Raw genomic sequence first — 22,837 nt, forward strand, 5'->3', positions numbered from 1 at the left:
AGATTCCCTAGCATAATGGTTAAAGTAATTTATCCATTATCCCTGGTAATATAAAAAATATGGCAGTACAGGAAGATGATTGCACCAAGTGCCATCCACATAATTCAGTTAAAGAGTTAACAATATCACATTGTATGCGTATACCACTTTTGCTCTATCCATTTCTCTGTTGATGGATACTTGGGTTGTTTCCATATCTTCAGCATAGTGCCTAGTTAACAATGTAGTATTGTGCTCTTCAAAATTTGTTAAAAGGATAGACCTCATATTAAGTGTTCTTACAACAAAACAAAAACAAAAACAAAAACAAAGGGTCACAGGGAAACTCTGGGAAGTATTGGATATGTCTGTTACCTTGATTGTGGTGATGGTATCACAGGTGTTTGCGTATGTTCAAACTCATCAAATTGCACACATTAAATATGTTCAGTTCTTTGTATGTCAATTATACCTCAATAGAGCTCTTTTTTAAAAAAGAAAAAAATATATGGGAGACTCTAGGCTAAAGTAGAATATTGAGAATGGCATTTTTTGTACTATATTTTATATTGGAGAAAAATCTTTTTGTTCTAATTCATCTGGAAGCTTAAACTATTTTCCTATTTATGCTGTACTTATCATGTTTTACCTAAATTAACACGGCATATTTTTAAATTTAGGACTTTGATTTATCTGTGGTTTCTGAGATGGCTTCAAATTAATTCAGACTTTCAGCTGTGTGAAAGTTTTGTTATTTCATATATTTTAAGACTTCATCATGATGTGAAACATGAATCCAACAAAACTTGCTAACCTTTTAAAACAATTATCTTCTCTGAGAATGTATGCTTCAATTTTTCTCTTCCTACACTTAGGAAAAGGGGAAATACATGTGGTTTATTATAGTCCCACTTAACAGTAGCATTTGTTTGTAAGCAAGCATGTGGCATTTAGGTGACATTTTATTTATAGTTTAATAAATACAAGTGGTTATTATTCGTATTCTTTTTTCTTTGCTATTGAAACGTCATTGTTAATATAAACAGTCATCTCATTTCCAAAAGAAAAAAAAAATTGTAATCCTAGATTTGAATACCCCTGTGTCCTCTGAAGTCCCCCAATTCTGATTGTGACTGTTTTGATCTCTTAATAGGGAACAATGCATTGCAAAGCTCCAAACCAGATCACAGTCTGTGAGTCCAACCTACAGAGAAGATGGACAGATTATTACCCCAAAGAGTTGTGTAAGATCAGATTCTACTTTGGTTTTTTTGTTTGTTTGCTTCTTGTTTTAAAATATCTCTACACATTTTTAGTTTCATATGGTTAAATTCCAACGATTACTTACAAACAATAAAGTCTGAAGGTTTTGGTGAATATACTGGTTTCAAAGAAAGTGGTGTATTTGGTCTATTCCATAGCGTTCCTTCTGCTTTCTCAAAGATTCTGAGGCATCGTGTTAATCAGTCTATCATTTTTCCTGTGCATTGAAGAATAACTTTGAAAAGGTTTGTTTTTTAGTTATTTTTCCCCTTTTACTCAGTATATATCTAAAAATGATTAGACACACAATGGTCATAAACTTAAGAAATTGGGATTAGTTTGTAGTGAAGTAGGGAACACTGCCTTCCTGATGAAGGTGAACTGTTCCTATCTTGAAATATGAATACTTGTCTTGCATTTAACTACTTAACATAGATTTGGCTTGACCGTGGAGCTAATGAGCATTCCAGTCAGCTTGATAAAGAGAAGGACTCTGCCTGCTTCCTACAGCATAACTCTGCTTGTCTTGGGTGATGAGACTTTTAGTTACAAGCAAGTCGTATGTGATACATGACTGTTTTAGCACATTTGCTCTGAACATAACTCCTTCCATTTTCTCCAGTGATGGAGCGTTCCAGTTTGGAACTTTCATAAATATCTTAATATAAAGAGCAGCACATTTTAGATATTTGTGAATTTATTATCAATCATTATATTTACTCAAAATAAATAAGGGAGGTACATTTTAAAAGACATTCTCATTCACACACACACACAAACATTCAAAAAGCAAGGGACCAATAGTAGAGGCAATAATGAATTTTAATATAGTGTATATAATAAACCCAACATTTTGTTCAATAGAAATCTGGGGATTCAGTAAAATATGAAGAACATTTTTTTTTTAATTTTTAATTTAATTTTATTTATTTTTTTATACAGCAGGTTCTTATTAGTCATCAGTTTTATACATATCAGTGTATACATGTCAATCCCAATCGCCCAATTCAGCACACCACCATCCCCACCCCGCCACGGCTTTCCCTCCTTGGTGTCCATACATTTGTTCTCTACATCTGTGTCTGAAGAACATATAAATGTATTTTTCATCACTTCAGATAATTTAAATGACCATAGATAAATAGATTTATTTGTTAGTAGTGAGGTTTTCTAAAAGCATGAAAATGCTATACCAACAAATTAAATTTAAATTTAAATAAAATAAAATATTTTGGCTGTACTGTAGGGTATACATTATTATTTTACACAGACTTACCTTTCTAAGTTTTTAGGGCTTTCAGATCATTGTCCATTTCTGGGTACAGGTCTTTGGCGCTCCTCAGTTAATTATAATTTTAATCTGGTTTGATAAGTTTGTAATATAATAAATTATATGGGAGGGAAAAGAGCATGGAATTTTATTTTATTTTTTTATAAATTTATTTATTTTTACTTATTTATTTTTGTGTGTTGGGTCTTCGTTGCTGTGCGCAGGCTTTCTCTAGTTGTGGCAAGCAGGGGCTACTCTTCGTTGCAATGCGCAAGCTTCTCATTGTGGTGGCTTCTCTTGCTACAGAGTACGGGCTCTAGGTGCGCAGGCTCAGTAGTTGTGGCTCACAGGCCCTAGAGCGCAGGCTCAGTAGTTGTGGCACATGGGCTTAGTTGCTCCGTGACATGTGGGATCTTCCTGGACCAGGGCTCGAACCCATGTCCCCTGCATTGGCAGGCAGATTCTTAACCACTGCGCCACCAGGGAAGTCCCTTAATTTTTTTAAGAAGTAAAGAATTACTTTTTCATAATAAATAATTATGTTTTCATGATGTGAATCCAAAGCTTATTTTTCTTTATGTACAGTGTATGAATGAGAATTAATTTAAGAACAAAGAGCTTCTTGGACAGCAATACAAACTTCCCTGTTAACTAATTTTAACGAGAGTAAATAATTCATTTTTCCAAGTGTTCCCCTACCTACCTTTAAAGCTACTGTGGTATACCACAATTAAAACTTTTTGTGAAAGAACTTAAAGAGAAGAGTCTGGATTATTTTTTAAAATATTCTTTTGATTTTTTTTTTTTTGAAATCTAGTTGCTGTGTGAATATATTGTGAAGGCATCTCATAGCCTTAAGCAGCTGTAATAAACAGTCATTACTTAGAATTGAGAACTAACTCAGTTGTAACATAATCCTTTCCTCTGAGGGTAGTATCGCATTACTAAAAAAGGCACACAAAACTCTCATTACTCTGAATGACATATATTTTGTCCTGTTTTCTCCCTCCCTCCCTCCCTCCCCTCTGCCCTTCCTTCCTTCATTCTCTCACTCCCTTCTTTCCCTCCTTCATTTCCTCTTTTGTTTCTTCCCTCCATCTTGTCTTTTTTTTTCATCCTGTTTTTCTTTTTCTCTTTTGTATTTCAGGAAATTCATTCGAAGAAATCTGCTCTTTCTTTGGATGACAGTGACATCGAAGCTCGCCTTAATAGTTGGAATCTTGGGGTAAAAAAGTATTTGTTTCATGTATGTATGTTGATGTGGCAGAATCATGTTGTATTTGGAAAACATCTGCACTAATTTAATTCTAAACAATGACTATTACTGGCTGTTAGACATTGAGTACTGTGTGAGCACTGGGAAGGACTTGGGGAACAGGAAAGAGAAATAACATTCCAAAGAAGCATGAATGGTCCCTGCCCTCGACAAGCTGACTTTCTTGTTGGTGAAATAAGAGATATACACATGAAACAGTTAAATAAGCTTTAAGATAGTGTATGATCAAACTGTATAACCAAAATGAGTTATATAGAAAGTAGAATCCTGAGGTGGAGGGGAGAGGAGGAGGACTTGGAGAAGCAAGGTCAGTTGGGTTAAAAATATTCTCCAGGAGACCTCAGGATGAGCCGCCATCGTGGATAGTGGTTTTCATGCTCAGAGGCTGGCTGTGAATGATTCTGGGTGGATAGGGAGGAGGGGGCAGGAACTAGAGGCAGAAAGAGGCGTGAAGAAAGGTGTGGCCATGACCGGGACTCAGGTAGGGTTAGAGGGCAGTGCCATCAGGCTGGGTTGTATTGGAGCTTTGAATGCTAAACTGAGAAGTTTAGCTTTTAAATTTTAGGCAGTAGTGAGATTAATTATTTTTCCCCTCCACATTCCACTTTACATATATGCTGTTTAAATGCTTTCAGGAAGTGAAAAGGGGTTTGATCAATTTTTTAATCCCACTTTATTATTATCAAAATAATTTGTAACTTGAAAAATTTGAAAAACACATAAAGTCAGATGAATAAAATTTGTATTAACATTTTGTTATATATATATTTCCCTCATTTTTTTCTGTGTGTATTTATAAAATTAAGATTTAAACAAAATTGGGGTCATATTATAATTACTATTTTATTATGTGCTGTTTTAAATTTGGTATAAGTTTATAATAGTTCTATTAGCATGAATATTAATGGTGGCACGAATTTTTCTTTTGGGTAGGTAGTTCATAACCTATTTAAACATTCTGACATTTTTGGACATGTAGGTTGCTCCCAGTTTATTGCTAATATAAGTAATACTGCAATAAAATTCCATAAAAGAGTCCTTTTATACCTATTTGGTTGCTTTCTTAGGTTATGTTAGATCTTGGTACATTGCCCTCCAGAAGGTGTATACCAATTTGTTCTCCAACCAGAAGTATATAGGACTGTCTATTTCTTACTTCTTCACTGACATCAGGGGTTGTTATTTTTTTAAAAAAACCTAAAACCCTTCCTACTAATAATGTTCTTTTTTTAAAAATACATTTATTTATTTATTTTTGGCTGCTTTTGGGTCTTTGTTGCTGTACGCGGGCTTTCTCTAGTTGTGGTGAGGGGGGGCTACTCTTCGTTTTGGTGCTCGGGCTTCTCATTGCGGTGGCTTCTCTTGTTGGGAGCATGGGCTCTAGGCGCGTGGGCTTCAGTAGTTGTGGCTCGTGTGCTCTAGAGCTCAGGCTCAGTAGTTGTGGCGCACGGGCTTAGTTGCTCCGCGGCATGTGGGATCTTCCCGGACCAGGTCTTGAACCCGTGTCCCCTGCATTGGCAGGCGGATTCTTAACCACTGCGCCACCAGGGAAGCAGGCGGATTCTTAACCACTGCGCCACCAGGGAAGCCCCAAACTAATACCGACCTTTAATGAAAGCAGTACTTTAGGACACGTGACTAGGTGGTATTAAGAAGGTCACAGTGGGTGTGCATAGACACGGAGAAAGGGAGCCAACCCTCCTTTAGGTGTCTGTGGTGGACTCCACAGTGGTGTGATTTCTGTGAAGACGGAAAGGATAGGAAAGAAACACATTTCAAAGAGAATAAAGAATGCTTAGTGGCTGATTGGTGGGCTGAATAGGAGGGCGCCTGAAGGTTTGGTTCCAGGAAAATGGGAAGGTTGTCTCTCTGTCAGTTAATTGATTGTCCGATGGGGGAAACACTTCAAGGGATTCAACGTGTTATTCTAGACTGGTAGGGTTAAGAGAGGCGCTAAGATTAATTGGGGAGTTCAAGGTTTCCAGCTCCACGAGTGAGCCTCCAGGGCTGGCGTCTTGTCTCACAGCTGCACGGCTGTAGGCGGCGGCTGTGTCCAGGGCCTGGGACAGCTCTGTCTTCAGGGGCTTCAGAGTGAGGGGGCCGGCTGCGCAGCGGCCACAGCTAGAGGGGAGGGGCCGGGCGGGACTTGAAGCAGTGTGACCCTCCCAGGCGTTTGGGGAGTATGCTAATGAAGGGGAAGAAAACATTGACCCTGAGAGGGCACTAGGAGGTCGAAAGAAGACCCTTTTCACCTTTGAAGGGGTAGGGGAAGCCGCCACTGGAGGGGAGTGCTGAGTCGCTGGTGTGGGAGAGGGGCACAGGAAGTCCCTCAGAAAGACCCCTTCTGTTTGCCAGAGCGCAGTATCAAAGAGAAAAATAAAATTCTGGGCTGTCCTTTTAAACTTGGCTTTGCCCTTAGCCATTTGAAACTTCTGATGTACATTTCTTAGCACATAAAGTACTTTTCACGATTATTTAACTGTTCAGAGGATTAAAGTTTTCATTCATATAATAAAATTAAGATAAAACATCTAAAATATTTTGAGGTAATGCCCTAAAACTAGGACTGCCTTGGGTTTTGTTTCACATTTTTATTGTTCGAAGAATGCACTAACAGTGTAAAATAGGAAAGTCTTGCATTTTTATATATTTATAACACATATGCATTAATCAGGTTGAACTATATCTCTTGATCACAGTGGAATAATTTAAATACCCAGTGTATTCAAAAGCTTCGATTTTGCTTTGATTTTAGTTTTGTATGAGAATGTGCAAGTGCACTTTTGTTTCTTCCTCTGAATGATCAGTTTATGGCCAGTTAACTTTGTGCTCTGTACTAAGGGGCACACGTTTTATATTGCTGGCATGCCTGTCAGCACCTACTTTCTGATTCGTTCGATGGTCTAGATTTTTAATTTTCTAGTTATTGTTGAAAAAATATATTTCTCCCCCAATTGTATTCTTTCTTTTCCTAGGAGTGTGTTAATATTTTCCCTAGGAATGCATAATTCAAGTAGAGACTTACTTGGTAAAGCTAGCAATTAAATAATACAATTCCTCCCGTATTATTTTTTTAATTACTCTTTAACCTTTTTAACCTTTAGCTTTTGGGAAGCTTTCTTGATTTGTTAACATATATTTCATGCATGACTGTCTTTATGTAAAAGTCTTTTCTTTTTTCCTGAGCACGGCTGGGAGACCCGGAGGGGGAGGGCTCTCCCGGGCCTTCCATCGGGTCACCAGCCCCCCAGCCGTTCCCACCCGGGGCCTAGGTGCTGACTAAGAGCCTCGCTCCCGTCAGGAGCAAACAAACAGAGGGGACGCTTTAGGTGACGCCCTTAGGTCAGGTCTCTTCAGAATTTGTGCGGGAGATCTCCCAGGACAGGCAGTGGAGGAAATGGGACCCGGCGGAGGATGGAGCGGGGGAGATCAGCGGGAGTGAGGCCCCCCGATCCCGCGGGGAGCTCCCGAGGGTGGACAGCACCCCTACCCTAGTCCGGCGGCCCCACTGAGGGCAGAGCCCATGGGGGAGAACTTCCTGTCCACGGCTGGGGGGCACCTGCAAGCCCTCGGCAGCTGGGGACGCCCCCGAACCCCCCCTGTAAGGAGTGAGGGACCCCTGGCTGTCCTCCCCGTGGTCGCCCTGCCGGGGCTGGTCCAGAACTGTGCTCGGCCACCGGGTGCAGCTGTCCCCCGGCTGAGCGGACACGCGGGCGAGTCCAGGTGAGAGGCGCGCCCACGCTGCCGAGCCTCGGGGTCCTGGGCTAAATAAAGTGGGCTAGTTGGAAGCCAAGGAGCTCAAAGCTAATGCATACGGTAGATGCTGCCAAACGGTTTTCTAAAGTGATTGTGCCGCTCTGCACCCTCATCGGGATGCGGCGTGTACCGGTTCCTGCCCCTCGACTTTCTCTTCCATACTTGGTGTTGTCAGTTAGTTTTTCTTTTAATTATAAAACTTAGCCGTTCTTGACAGTGGTTAGTGACATTGCCAAGTGTGCTTTTAATATGTATTTTCCTGATGACTGATAGAGTTAGATGCCTTTTAATATGTTGACTGACAGTTTGGGTAGCCTCTCAGAGTGAAGTGCTTGCTGAAGACTTTGCCAGTTTTCCTGTTGGGTTGTCTGCCTTTTTCTTCTGAATATGTAAGAGCTTTGTATCTGTTCTGGATGACTACTTTTGGAATATAGTATTGTAAATATTTTCTTCCACTTTGTTGCTTTCCTTCATTCTCTTACTGGTGTCTTTGATGAACAGAAATTTTAAATTTTAATGCTGTTCATTTTCACATTTTCATCTCATGAAAAAATGCTTTCTCTGTCCTGTTTAAAGTCTTTGACTATCTTGAGTTCCTGACGATGTTCTCCTATATTTTCTTCTAACAACTCTATTGTTTTACTTTTTCTGTTTAGATCTACATGCCATCTGGGGCCGATTGTAGTATATGTTGTAAGATAGGAAGTTAAGATTTGTTTTTGTCCCTTATAAGTATCCAGGTGACACTCACATTTATTGCAGACTATTCTTTTCCTGCTGCGCTGCAGTGTTACTTGTCTCATAAATCAGGTGACAGTACATGTGTGTTTCCATTCTGTTCCTTTGGCTTATTTGCTTTTCCTTGTGGCAGTGATTGATGTCTATATCTGTATTTCATTTGTGCTCATTAAATGTTTGTTGAAATGTAAGTAAACCAATGAATGAACCTTCATTTGTAGTATTTTTTCTGTGGAAAACATTTTTCAAGTTCTAAAATATTGACTTAAAAACATTATTTTGGAGCATAATTGATTTGACATTGATGACTGAATTTATTTTATGCTATAGAAAGAGTTTTGGCAGTTCTGACGGATGCTGTTACTTAAAAACGCTTATTCTAGTTGTGCTGCTAGTAATATATTGCCCGAGAATGTCCTTTCCTCTAAGACAGCTTAAATGTCAGATAAAGTGTCCTTCTATTTTTCTGGAACCTTGGAGCATCTCTATTTGATCAACATTAGTTAGTCTATAAGGAGGTCAGTTTGACCAAGTCCTGAATAATCTGAAGAAACAAACTGACAGAACTCTTTGTAACCGAACAATTCTGCTAAAAAACTTAACAAAATAAAATGTTAAAAGCCAGTTTTCATTAGAGAGCATTCAGATATCTGTATTTATGTCTAGTTTAAATTTTTATTTATTTTATTATTGTGACTCTGTTTTTCAAACAAGAAATGTTCTGTCACGTGATTTATTCATGCTATTGGAACTAAATTATTTTTGGCTTTGCTTTCTGTATAATATTTTGCTAGACTTTAATGTTTCACATAAGTTCTTTTTATCTTCCATTTTGGACATTCCTTATTGTGGTATTCTTTCTTGAGGTATTGTGAGGGAACAAGAAGTCTTCTAAAAGAGCATGAAGAAAGTAAATGTTAAGACTTTACAGATTGCTGCAAGTCCATGTTACTTGTGGATTAGAAAGTGGGAACATTTAACTTCAAAGCACGTCTGGCTGCTGTATAAAATCAGAAAATAGATTGCTTATTTCCCTCAAATAGACTAAAGAACATGCTCTACTATGCATAGTTCTCATTACATATTAAAAGTGGGTATGAGACAAACTCAATGTATTGTAAATGAATAACAACAACAGGAGATTTATACTTGTTTATAGTGTTCATTCTTGCTTTTAAATATTAGAATAGACTTTTTTTTTTGGTCAACTTGAGAGAGGAAATTTATGATAACAGGATGAGTCCTTAATTTCTGTATTTAATGGCTTTTAAAGATGAAGAGGATGAAATAGGAGTTATTTTTGCATAGTTGAGAGGCTACATTGTAATTAGCTAAACCAATATTTTGTACCCTGCTTATAAATGTGGAGCCGGGTAAAAATAAGTCACAGATGGTTTTCTTGGCTTTTGGTTTTAAATTTTAAGCTTAATTAGAGCTTGAGCATCTTTGGGAATTCTCTGTTTCCCTCTTCCTTTATTTTCCCCCTTATATTTAATTCTGCTTCATGAATTAGGGTTTTATATGCATGTGTCTTTGAAGGACTTACTTTCTATGCTGGTTTTCTCCATTCCAAAAATAGAGAATGGCTACTTACTTTTCATATATATACCTTCAGACAATAAATATTTATTGAGTGTACTTTGCTCCCTGCTGGAAATTTGCTGCCTCTATTTTTCAGAAAGTTGTGTGTATGTAGTACAGTGTTATTTACTAAAGATGATGCCTCTTTCTCTGGTATGATATCTCAGTAGATTTTATTATTATCTTTACTTAATAAATGTTTCCCAAAGTAAACGCACGAATTCATACACCCAACAGTAGTGCTCCACGTCTGGAACACTTCTATTGTCAAATTTTTAATGTATGCCAATCTAGTGGCTGTAAAATACCATCTCTTTGTGGTATTACTTTACATGTTTCATATTTCTAAACAGATTGAGCATATTTTCATGTTTATGTTATTCAGATTTCCTCATCAGTGAAATGTGTCTCAAGTTTTTCCCATTTTTTTTTTTTCTAATGGACTGTTGTTCTTTCTTTTATTTTAAATCAATTTTTTTTTTTTTTTTTTTTAATTACACTATACTAGGTGTGCTTTATTTATTTATTTATGGCTGTGTTGGATCTTCGTTTCTGTGCGAGGGCTTTCTCTAGTTGCGGCAAGCGGGGGCCACTCTTCATCGCGGTGCGCGGGCCTCTCACCATCGCGGCCTCTCCCGTTGCGGAGCACAGGCTCCAGACGCGCAGGCTCAGCAATTGTGGCTCACGGGCCCATTTGCTCCGCGGCATGTGGGATCTTCCCAGACCAGGGCTCGAACCCGTGTCCCCTGCATTGGCAGGCAGACTCTCAACCACTGCGCCACCAGGGAAGCCCCCTTTCTTTTATTTTAAAAGAACTTCTTTACACATTGTGTAGACTAACTGTGCAAATATCTCCATCCAGTTTACGGCTTGCCTTTTCAATTTATTTATAGTATTTTTTTTAGAGAGACGTTCTTACTTAAAGTGGTCAAATTTGTTATTTCTTTTTTGTTTATACTTTTTTTATGTGTTGTTTAAAGAAATCTTCTCTACTCCAAGACCATGAAGTCATTCTTCTCAGTTGTCTTCTGAAAGTTTTTATAGTTCTGCTTTTAATTATAAGTACTTAATCCTTTGGGAATTTATTGTACATGGTGTGAGGAAGGGATCTGCTCTTATTTTCTTCCTCTTATTGAACGTATCCTTATTTTCTCAATAATTTGCAGTGCTATATCTTTCATGAATCATATTCTTATATATATTTGAATTTCTGATACTTTCCAGTTAGTTCCTTTGAGTTATTTTCATTACTATAGTTTTGTTATGTCTTGTAAGGCAACCCACCTTGATTTTTTTTCTTCAGGCATGTCTTGGCTATCCTTGTCCCTTTATTTATTTATATACATTTTATAATGAGCTTATTAAATTTTCCAAAAACCCTATTGAGATTTTGGTTTGGATAAATTTAGTCACTAGATCTAGTTAAGGGGAATTGACATTTTTATAATATTGAGGCTATCCAAAAACATGGTTTCAAACTCTTTTTATTTCAGTCTTAATGTCTTTCAGAAAAAGCTTAATTATTTTCACCATAAAGGGTTTATGAATGTTTTCTTTTTTTTTTTAAATAATTTTGATCCTGAGACAAAGAGCTTTGAGAACTGCTGGTCTCTCTCTCTTTTTTTAATAATCAGACACTTCTCTTGTCTGACTTTATTTTTATTTATTTATTTATTTATGGCTGTGTTGGGTCTTCGTTTCTGCGCGAGGACTTTCTCTAGGTTGTGGCAAGTGAGGGCCATGCTTCATCGCGGTGCGCGGGCCTCTCACTATCGCGGCCTCTCCCATTGCGGAGCCCAGGCTCCAGACGCGCAGGCTCAGTAATTGTGGCTCACGGGCCCAGCTGCTCCGCGGCATGTGGGATCCTCCCAGACCAGGGCTCGAACCCGTGTGCCCTGCATTGGCAGGCAGACTCTCAACCACTGTGCCACCAGGGAAGCCCTCTTAGATTTACTTTTAAGAGTTATATATTGTTTTATGATTATAAATGATGTCTTTGTAATATCATTTTTTTTCCTAGATGATTTTTACTAATTTATAGAAATGCAGCTGACTTTTACATATTGGCATCCGGCAACTTTGCCAAGCTCTTATTTGGTCAGCCTCTGCTTAACATCTTTCTATTTTTTGTCTTTATTTGTTGTGTTCTTTATGAACTTCCTGAAATTATTTAAAACTTGTACTTGAATATGTATTGTTCTAGTGGATGTAAATATCATCAAATATTGACCTGCAGGAGAGTGGCCTACCTTAAGTGGGCTGTCCAAAAAAGCCTGATGAATCAGAGCACTGCAGACAGGGGAGTCAAAAGGGGGGCTGTATGACAGTTTTCTTCTGTTTCATGGATTTTTTTTTTTTTAAGTGCCAATTTATTTATTTATTTATATTTATTTTTGGCTGTTTTGGGTCTTCGTTTCTGTGCGAGGGCTTTCTCTAGTTGCGGCAAGCGGGGGGCCACTCTTCATCGAGGTGCGCGGGCCTCTCACTGTCGCGGCCTCTCCTGTTGCGGAGCACAGGCTCCAGACCTGCAGGCTCAGTAGTTGTGGCTCACGGGCCTAGTTGCTCCGCGGCATGTGGGATCTTCCCAGACCAGGGCTCAAACCCGTGTCCCCTGCATTGGCAGGCAGATTCTCAACCGCTGCACCACCAGGGAAGCCTGTTTCATGGATTTTTAAAAAAGTGATTCCTTCTGCTGACAGGTTTTGATTTTGATGTTCTATTTTTTTTATAGTAAGCTTTTATGGACATCAGATTCTTTTTTCTGTTCATGATTATTTCTATTAGGTTTTTCTGAACAAGCAATAGCCAGTGAGCATATGAGAGTGGTGGCTTGGGTAGCTTACTTTATTTCTTAGTTCAGGAAGGCTGCCTTCTCCTGCTCCACTGAACTGCAGTATCTTTAGTAGATGGTGCCTTCTGTGGTTGTCATTTTGGCCTGTCTTCAGATTCCTTGATTTCTTCTTGTTTCCATAGGGCCCTTTTCTGTAGCCCCTTTTTCTTTTTTCGTCATGGACAGCCTTCCTTCCAGGGCCCTCCCTCTACTGCAGAAGTGCTCGCTTCCTGAGACTGCCTTCTCTGGCCCACACCCCGTGACCCTCTTTGACTCCTCTGTCTCCAGCACTCTCATCTCTCAGCTTTTTGTCTGACCCACTTAAGCCACTTTCCTTCTACAGGTCAATATTTGATGACATTTATGTCCCACCACTAGTAGGACCCTCAGGACTTGCTTTTTTTCCACGTTATCACTCAGGTTTGGCTTAGGATCTAATTCTGCTGATTTGTGATCTTTCTTTGGCCACTTATATGTTATTCGAATTTTTTGTAATCTCTTTCTCCTTGTTGTGATGTAGGCATGGGTGATGGGTATTAATAAAAATAAATGCTCTCTTTGTTCATCTGTATGGATTTTTGGAGGATGGGGAGAGAAATTTAAATTCAGGCAGTTGCCATTACTTTATGGGAACCAGCCTCCAGGTGAAAGAAATTATTTTGTAAATTTCTTCTAATCTAGGTGCAGAAATATAGTTATTCTTCAGATCCTATCTGTTGCTGTAGAGGCTTAAAATTTTTTTTTTTGAATTTTACTGAAGTATAGTTGATTTATAATGTTGTGTTAATTTCTGCTATACAGCAAAGTGACTCAGTTATACATATATATATTCTTTTTCATATTCTTTTCCATTGTGGTTTATTAAAGGATACTGAATATAGTTCCCTGTGCTATACAGTAGGACCCTGTTGTTTATCCATCCTATATTAAAATTCTTTTTGATTAAGTTCTATTTTTAATTTCATTGCCACTATATTCTTTGATTAATTGATTCTTTACCCCGAACTTTATTGTCAAATTGAGTATGGATTGTTCATCTTCCATGATTATTAATTATAATACACCATTTGAGAAGCTTTTTGAAAACACAGTGGGATTTTGGAGGAGTGGAGCCCAGTAATATATATTTGAAAAAGTTTGTCAGTTGATGCTAATGGTTTACTTCAGGGAAAGAACCACTATCCTAGGTTGAAGTCATAATTAGTGTTACCTTTATATTCTTGTACATTTTGAGGTTATCCATGTAGCAAATTGTGAGTTTATGATGTTAAGAGATTGGAATTCCATGATAATGATTTTTAATTATCACTTCATTTGTGGATCAAATAGTTGAGATAACAATCAGTGTTTCTAATTGATCATATAGTACATTAATTCAATAAATATTTCATTGAAAGCCTGCTACATGCTAAGTATTATGCTAGCTTCCAGGAATACAAAATTGAGAAGTCATCATCCTTGCACTCACTGAGCTTAAAGACAGATGTGGAGACATACTGATAAACACGTAAATATAACAGAAGAGCCATGAGAGACACACAGCGTACTTCAGGAGATGATAAGAGGGTGGGATCAGGTGCAGTTTGCCCCTTCCTTCCTTCTTTTCTTTCTTCTTTCCTTCTTTCTTCTCTTCCATCCTTCCTCCCTCCCTTCCTTTATTCCTTCTTACTGAATATTTGTGGGACACCCACTACCTACTGGGTCCTGTGGTGGATGTCGGGATAGGTGTGTTACAAGACAGGCATAGTCTGTTTTCAGAGTCCGCAATCTTTTGCAGAAGATAGATGTTAGATCACAAAAAGGAGATGAACCTCCAGGGTACTGCTGCAGTAGTAGGAAGTTAACTAAATTTCCTGGTGGAGACATTCCTGAACTGAGAGTCTGGAATAAGTTAACCACATGAAGAAGCTGGGAGAATGATTTCACAGGTTGCAAAGACTCAGATATGGGAGAGAGTGTAGTACTTTCAAGGTAAAGCAAGTTGTTCGGTGTCCTTGGAACATAGGGTATGCTGGGGGATAGAAAGGTAGATGTAGGAGGAATCCGAAAGGAATTTTGTATTCCAGGTCTTATTATGGAGGTGAAGTTAAGGATTCATACATCAAATCTGCCTGGGAGTGTAGCGATTAAATTGGGACTTGAAGGATGATAGGAGGGTACTTATAGGGGTCAGAGGGGTAGACAGAGGTAGAGAGGCACAGGAAGAGCTACCGTATTCTGGTGATGTAGATCATTCAGGGTCCTGGGGGATGAAATGTGAGGTGAGGAGAAGTGGGGATGAGGCTGGGTGGTTAGGCTGTGAGAGGGTCATGCAGGTGCATTTATGGCACAGAGGAGTTTATTCTTTATATTTTATTTGTTCATGGGGCACTAAAAATATATTATGCAATACCCATTTTAAGAAACATACTAAATATTAAGGCATATGGAAAACATTTTCATTATAGTTTAATTAAAACTCAAATATTAATGTCTTTATTTTATTTTAAAATTTTCAGATAGAAAATCCTCGGTACCTGAGACAGAAGCCTATCCCAGTTACTTTGGTAGGTGAGAAATGCATTGAACTTTTCCTACGGTCAGATATTTTAAAAGAAAATAATCCTCAAGTTATTTAGAGAAAATAATACAAGTCCACATTATGAAGCATAATAGTCCTATTAATCCTATCACTTGGAAGTGAATAAATCACTATTTTTCTCCAATATTGGTGTTATTTTGGCATGAACTTCAGCCAATTTAGAGTTTACTTTTTGATAAACCAGGCCTGAAAAAGTATTGAATGACTCTTCCTCATTCAACAGATGACTCCCAGATTCAGCCTGAGAAAATCCAGCAGTCTCCAGGATGATCAGTTACTGTCTCGAATGCATGAGAAGGAGGTAGGATCGAGATATTTCTGATATATCTAATTTATTAAACAATTTTTGTATTTTGTGTAATGTGAATTTTCAGGTTAGAATAAGGATGCATGGTAGGAAGAGGTTGTCATTGGTACGGATATAAAATACTGATGCAGGTAAGGCAGGGTTGTCTTCAACTTTGTGATGCCCGTCTTCCATTTTGTGTGTCCTGGCTCCAGGCCTGCGGGACAGATTGTGCTGAGGGGCTCTCTCCTGACTATCAATTCCTGATTATCAGGCCTATCAATTCCTGATTATCAGGGCCTATCAATTCCTGATTATCAGGGCCTATCAATTCCTGATTATCAGGCCTATCAATTCCTGGTTATCAGCGCCTATCAATTCCTGATTATCAGGGCCTATCAATTCCTGATTATCAGGGCCTATCAATTCCTGATTATCAGGGCCTGGGGGGGATGGCAGGTTTTAGAAGCAGTATCTTTGACCTCAGTGAATCCCTTCATCCTCTCTTTATCTCAACTTCCTCATAATGTATCTTTCTAATTTCACTATTTTTACTGTTTCTACTATGTTAAATTGATCTGCTAAATTCAGCTATGCTAGAGCTGCTATGGGACACAATGTACTATCTTTCTTTGATCATTTGAAAATAGAATTATTAAAGAGGCAGTGGTGTTTATTGGTTAGGAGCAAAGGCTATGGAGTCAAGAATATGTGGATATAAATCCTCCTTACCAGCTACGTGAAAATGGGCAGATACCTATCCTCCCTGAGTCTCAGTTTCTTCATCTTACTTGGGAGGTGTCTACTTTACAGGATTAGTAGGAAGATTTTGTAGTCTGGGTACCTGTGTACTCCACATGTATAATAGTAGTCATTAATTTGCTTTATTATTTTCTTTTAAAAACTTTTATTCTGGAAAATTTAAAAATCATCATTATTATTTTATTTTTGCTTATGACACCAATGAAACACCGGTCATCTGTGTGGTACGACGAAAGACAATTAGATTAGGAACCTGAAAAATTATGTCTTTAATCTGCCTTAACCATTTTCTAGTTATATGACCCAGGGGAGTCAAGAATATTAGTTTAATTTTTGTTTAAACAGGGTTGTTATGAAGTCAAATGAGAACAGTGAGTATGTATGTAACTTGTAAATGGTAATGCACTATTTAAATGGGCAAACTGTGAAAAATATTATTGGACTTAGATTAATGGTTCTAATTAATTTATTTCAATAATTTTATCTTTCATTTTCTTCTTTCATTTTAATGGGAGGCTTCTAAGAATTTCTGAAATTTAATTTCAATTTGGGTGTTTTCAACGTGATAGAGTTTTCTTACCATCCTATTTATAAAATATCACAGAATGATATTTTTCTTAGATATCCCATACAATATCATGAGCGTATAAGTTTATTTTTGTTGATAACAGAGGAGGAAGCGCTATTTTTTCTTTTAAATTTCTTTTTTAAAAAAAGTATTCATTTATTTTAATTAATTGATATCGGAGTATAGTTGCTTTACAATGTTGTGTTAGTTTCTGCTGTACGGCAAAGTGAATCAGCTATATGTATACATATATCCCCTCTTGTTTAGATTTCCTTCCCATTCAGGTCACCACAGAGCACCGAGTAGAGTTCCCTGTGCTATAGGGTAGGTTCTCATCAATTATCTAGTTTATATATAGTAGAGTATATGTGTCAATCCCAATCTCCCAATTCATCCCACCCCCCCGTTTTAAATTTCAGTCTGGTGGAGTGACTGCTGCTGGTCTCAGTAATATTCCGTGATTTTATAGCTCCAGTTTAAGGCATGCAGGGTTTTGTTTCTTAGTGCACTGCTAGTGTTTTTGAAGAACCTGTTGAAATAAAAAGAAATTACACTCTAAAAAGCGTTTTTGAGGGTAATACTTACATTCAGATGCACCTTCTTTGGAACTCTTGTTTTGAAATTCTTTCCTTTTAAAAAAATTGTCATTAATTGTTTTTACACGTCATTCTAAGTCATTACCAACTATTTTTCCTTTTCCTTTTACTGTTGAGACTGCTTACCATAGAATATTTAAAATAATTGAAAGGACCTGGTGTCTTTTTGAATTTCTTTTTTGGTGTTTCGTGAAATAATGTCCTTATTCTTTATGATGACATCTTGGGTCAGGGGTAAACATACCAAGGCTCCCCACATACGTGTTGAAAGAGAAAACACTTAAAGCTATTGTGTATTGCATTTGAGATTCATAATTTTAAATGTGTGTGGCTTTATTTTTTTCCGCACCCTTATGTTTTTGTTTTTCTTTCTGGCATACCGTAAAAATATTTGTGGCATCATTGAGATGTTTGCATGTAAACATCAACTTACACCATATCTTAAAATATATCCAGTGTATATTTTGGCTAAAATAACTCTTTGTATAGCTACATAGTCATTTCTGACTTTTTTTTTAAACTCCTTTATTAGAGTATAATTGCTTTAAAATGGTGTGTTAGTTTCTGCTTTATAACAAAGTGAATCAGCCATACATATACATATATCCCCATATCTCCTCCCTCTTGCGTCTCCCTCCCACCCTCCCCATCCCACCCCTCTAGGTGGTCACAAAGCACCGAGGTGATCTCCCTGTGCTATGCGGCTGCTTCCCACTAGCTATCTATTTACAGTTTGTAGTGTATATATGTCCATGCCACTCTCTCACTTCGTCCCAGCTTACCCTTCCCACTCCCTGTGTCCTCAAGTCTGACTATTTTTGATGAAATTTTTTGATCATATTTTTTCTCCATCCTAAAATATTTAAAAGTATATGCTGAGTTGCCCCAGTGTGAGAATTATCTTAGTTTCATCTTTCTTTTAAAGTAGTATTTGTGATTATAAAATAATTTGTGGATTTTTATTAAAGAAAATTTGGAAAATATAGACGTATGTAAAGAAGGAAATAAAATCATCTATGAAATAAAAACACTGGTAAAATATCATTGGGTTGTCTTTTAGTCTTTTCTTTATGTATCCTGTAAACATGTTATTTTTCTTTAGAAAATTGAGATGATATCATATACATTGTTTTGTATAACTCACGTATTTTATGCTACTAAATACTGTTCCTAAGCATTTATTTTCAATGGCTGTATTATAGTTCATATTATAGAATTATCCCCAGTTAATTTAAATTATCCCTATTGTTGGGTATTGAGATTGAGTTTTTACTAATATAAATAATTCTGGGAAGAATGTCCTTATATGTCTGTCTTTATATGCATTCTAAATATTTCTATGGGGTAATGAATTATGTCTTACATGGTAAATTGAAATAATGGATTTTTGTAAGTTTAGTATCATAAACAGTTTAACCTCTAAAATAAAAATTAATGCTTGGAAGTGCCATGAACATTGTATGTGATTATAAGGTACAAGTAAAGGTTGTATTATATGCAAAAATGAGAATGAATATAAAAAGGCAAAGATAATTAGGAGCCATTTGAAGGCAGAGGAAGGTAGCAGTTTAGATTGCCTTTGTAAATATAAAAAGACTAATTATATTTTTAATACAGAACATGTGGGTTTTTTTAAGTTTTTTTCAGTTTCAGGAGATAGTTCTTTAATATTTTCATTTTTGAAATAGAGAATACTAATCATTAAAAGAAAGATATTCAGACTTTAGGAAAAACATTGATTTTCCTGAATTACATGTGTATCTCTATGCTAAACATAATATAACTGTTAGAGATCATGGTGTTTCCCCTGTTCTGGTCACTAGAAAGATCAGAGCTTCCACAGCATATTTTCAGCAACTGTGATATTTTATGACATGTACTTTTGTGTGCTGTCTTAAATCTTTGTCCTTAGTGGTCTCTTTCTATTTCATATTCTTTTCAATTTGTTGTCTATGTACTTTAATCTTATTATATTTGTATATATCAATATTTATGTAACTGTCTCAAATTCTTTCTAGAATGGTGCATGAATAGATGGATAAATAAAGTCCATTTCCAAAAAAAAAGAATAACGAAAAAGAAAATACCAACCATACCGCTTTAATATTTTTGTCTGTTTTCAAGAGATAGTTTTCTAACTTGGATTTTTCCCTAAACTTAAATGCATAGTTACACTGTGATGTGTGTAGTTATCCTTTAGAAGGATGATCTTATGTCTACTTGATTAAGTCACTTTTGTTAGACATATACTTATGGGCATGAGGATAAATGCTTTTCTGTTTTGAAATTCAGCAGGCTCTTGCATGTTCACATCAGACAACCCTGATGTGTCTTGTACATGTTCTTATCTACAAATGCTTTTGTTGTTGCTGGGTGGCATTTTAAAAATAAGAAATAGCATTGTTTCAAGTGAGTTAAGTTTATTTTAAAATTAAGTATTAAATATTAAATAAAATAGTAATCTTCATTTCCTCAACACCTGATCTTTTCTCTTCAAGGTAATCATTGCAGAAAATTTAATGTGTGTTCTCTTTAAAAGTTTCCAGGAATATCTCATTTTTAAAATACAAATAAGATCCTAGAGCATACTCTATATACTGTTTCATTTTGCTTTTTTTTTTTAATTTTATTTATTTATTTATTTATTTATTTATGGCTGTGTTGGATCTTCCTTTCTCTGCGAGGGCTTTCTCTAGTTGTGGCAAGCGGGGGCCACTCTTCATCGCGGTGCGCGGGCCTCTCACTATCGCGGCCTCTCTCTCTGCGGAGCACAGGCTCCAGACGCGCAGGCTCAGCAATTGTGGCTCACGGGCCCATTTGCTCCGTGGCATGCGGGATCTTCCCGGACCAGGGCTCGAACCCCTGTCCCCTGCATTGGCAGGCAGATTCTCAACCACTGCGCCACCAGGGAAGCCCCATTTTGCTTTTTAAATGCTAACATATATTCTGATGATTTTTTTATATCAGTAGTATGGCATCATCTTTTTAAATAGTTGCATTGTATTTTATTTTACTGATGGACCACATTTTATTAATATAGAGTCCTACTGAGGGATAGAGGTTATGTATTTTGCTACAACAAATAGTGTTTCAAGAATATCCCTGTGTATATTTTTATGTATTGCATATTTCTTCTTATACAATAAATTCTGTGAAATCGAATTGCCCAGTAACAGGGTTGCAGGTTTAAGTTTTTGATTGACATTGACAGATTGCCCTTAAAATGAGGTTATGTCTGCCTCAGGCTGCAGGCTTGGGTGAGAGCAGGGAGTGACCGCCAGTGGGTGTGAGAGTTCCTTTTTGGAGTGATGAAAATGTCCTAAATTAGACTGTGGTGATGTTGCATAATTCTCTGATGTATTAAAAGACATTGAATTGTATATTTTAAGTGGGTGAATGTTATAGTATGTGAATTATGTATATCTTAATAAACTATTAAAAAAGGTTAGGTCTATTTGTACTTGGACCAATAGTGTATGAGAGGGTCTATTTTCCCATTTTATCATCAACACTGAATTATAAACATTTTTGATTATCTGTGAGATGAAAAATAGCATCTTGCTGCTTTGATATTTCCATTGCTTTTATTGTAAGTGAGAATGAACATATTTTTTGTCTGTTTATTGTCTTTTTAATTTCACTTTTGTGAGCTTTCTTTTCTTATACCTTTCCATATTTTTGTTAAATTGTTTGTCTTCATTGTGATTCCTAAGAACAATTTATATGTTAAGGAATTCAGGTCTTTGTCATATATCTTACAAGTATTTTTCTCTGTATGTCTTTTGATTTATTTCTATTTTTTTAATGTATAGAAGTTTTCTTTTCAGTAGTTGGATCTATCAGTCTTTTCTCTATGGCTTCTGGTTTTTGTGTTTTGTAGAAAAGACTTTCTTATTCCAAGATTATGGAAAAAATTCATATTTTTGTCTCTTTTTAAATCTTATTTTTGTATTTAAATCTCAGATCTGTTTCACAGGGTTTTACTATGAGTAGTGATGATAATCTAGGTTAGTCAATTCTTAATGTTATAAAATCAAAATTTAGGAAGTTGAAATGCTTAAGTTTAAGAATGCAGTAAGTGTGGAGAGAATTGAGTGACATGAAATTCTATACAGATTACAGAGTTTGTCTGTGTTTAATAAATGATTTAATTCTTTTGATGCTTTAGAGAGTCCTAAAATATTTAATTAGCCTTTGGAAATCAAACTTTATAAAACACAACTTGCATTTTAAGTTTATAACTGTGGAAAATACCTTAGATGTTAAATGAGTAATATTTGCAATATTATTTTATTAGAGTTGAAGAACTGTAGTAGTTTTCTTTTGATTGGTAAAAACACACCTATAAAATATTTTAAGATTAGAAGTTTTTCTCAATTTATTTGGCATTATGGGAAGATGTTCGGTGACCGTGATCCTTTATTTTAACCTTGTGAACCTGTCATTCACAAACATACTTGGACTTGTTTGCCTTTGTAATTGCTAACACATTTCCTGTGATATCCACATCACAGAATTGTGTGACCTTGAGTACCATCAAGCAGTGGGGTTCTTTTTTTTTTTTTTTTAGTATTCTTAAAAAAGATTTCTGACATAGATTAAGACATTTGGAAAACTGTTGTCACTGAAAATGAAAGAAGAGACAACACAAGGGGAGATCAATTTTCAGAGCAACCATCAGTTTTCAGAGAACAGACAGTAGAAACTGCTCTTTTTGTGAAATAGAGTATTTCCTTTGAACTTCACCTCCACCCATATTGAATGTTCCCACCCATTGCCTAAAAAGGGATGTTGCTTCTTTCTTACACAGAATGCCAATTAGGCATTTTTTCCTTTTGCAAATCTACTAGTTAAATGTAGAATTTAAATAAATCCAAGATGATGTAATCTACAGTCACTGACGTAATAAATGAGAGAATTTATATTTTAAAACATTTCTTATGAATATAGCATTCAGATACACGCAGTCTTACAAACTATAATAAATAAGTATACAAAGGAGAACCATTGGAAAGTGCATGCAGGCAAGGATGAGCTCATTGCCAAGACGTCAGCAGCCTGCTGTCTGACTCTTCCCCATCTTACCTCATCCATCTCCCCCAGCAGTAACCGCTATCCTGACTTCTCTGGTAATTTCCCTCCTTTGTTTTTAAACTTGACTTTACCACCAATGCCTGCATTCTTAAAAATGAAAATATTTCTGTTTTAGTGGATTTTGAACTTCATTTAAATGAAACTAAACGTCACATATTTTTTTGCTCCATAGTATGTGGGTGACGTTCATCCTTGTTACGCCATTTAGCTATAGTTGGCTTCATCTGCGTTACTTTCTATTCAGTGAATCTTCCACA

General features: G+C 36.6%; 1 protein-coding gene across 12 annotated transcripts in view; it reads left to right on the forward strand.

Annotated features, from left to right (window-relative positions):
• Positions 1–22,837, forward strand: part of CEP112 (centrosomal protein 112) — a 415,603-nt gene that overhangs the window by 38,100 nt on the left and 354,666 nt on the right. For 10 of the 12 annotated variants that reach the window (XM_059907770.1, XM_059907779.1, XM_059907777.1 and 7 more), the window contains 4 exons: positions 1,133–1,223; positions 3,660–3,758; positions 15,192–15,239; positions 15,498–15,575. In XM_059907770.1, coding sequence (XP_059763753.1) covers positions 1,133–1,223; positions 3,660–3,758; positions 15,192–15,239; positions 15,498–15,575 — 316 coding nt within the window. The remainder of the gene's footprint in view (positions 1–1,132; positions 1,224–3,659; positions 3,759–15,191; positions 15,240–15,497; positions 15,576–22,837) is intronic. The other 2 variants (XM_059907776.1, XM_059907778.1) reach the window with 1 other exon arrangement.

This window comes from Balaenoptera ricei, chromosome 20, assembly GCF_028023285.1.
Source record: "Balaenoptera ricei isolate mBalRic1 chromosome 20, mBalRic1.hap2, whole genome shotgun sequence".
Classification (NCBI taxonomy): domain Eukaryota; kingdom Metazoa; phylum Chordata; class Mammalia; order Artiodactyla; family Balaenopteridae; genus Balaenoptera; species Balaenoptera ricei.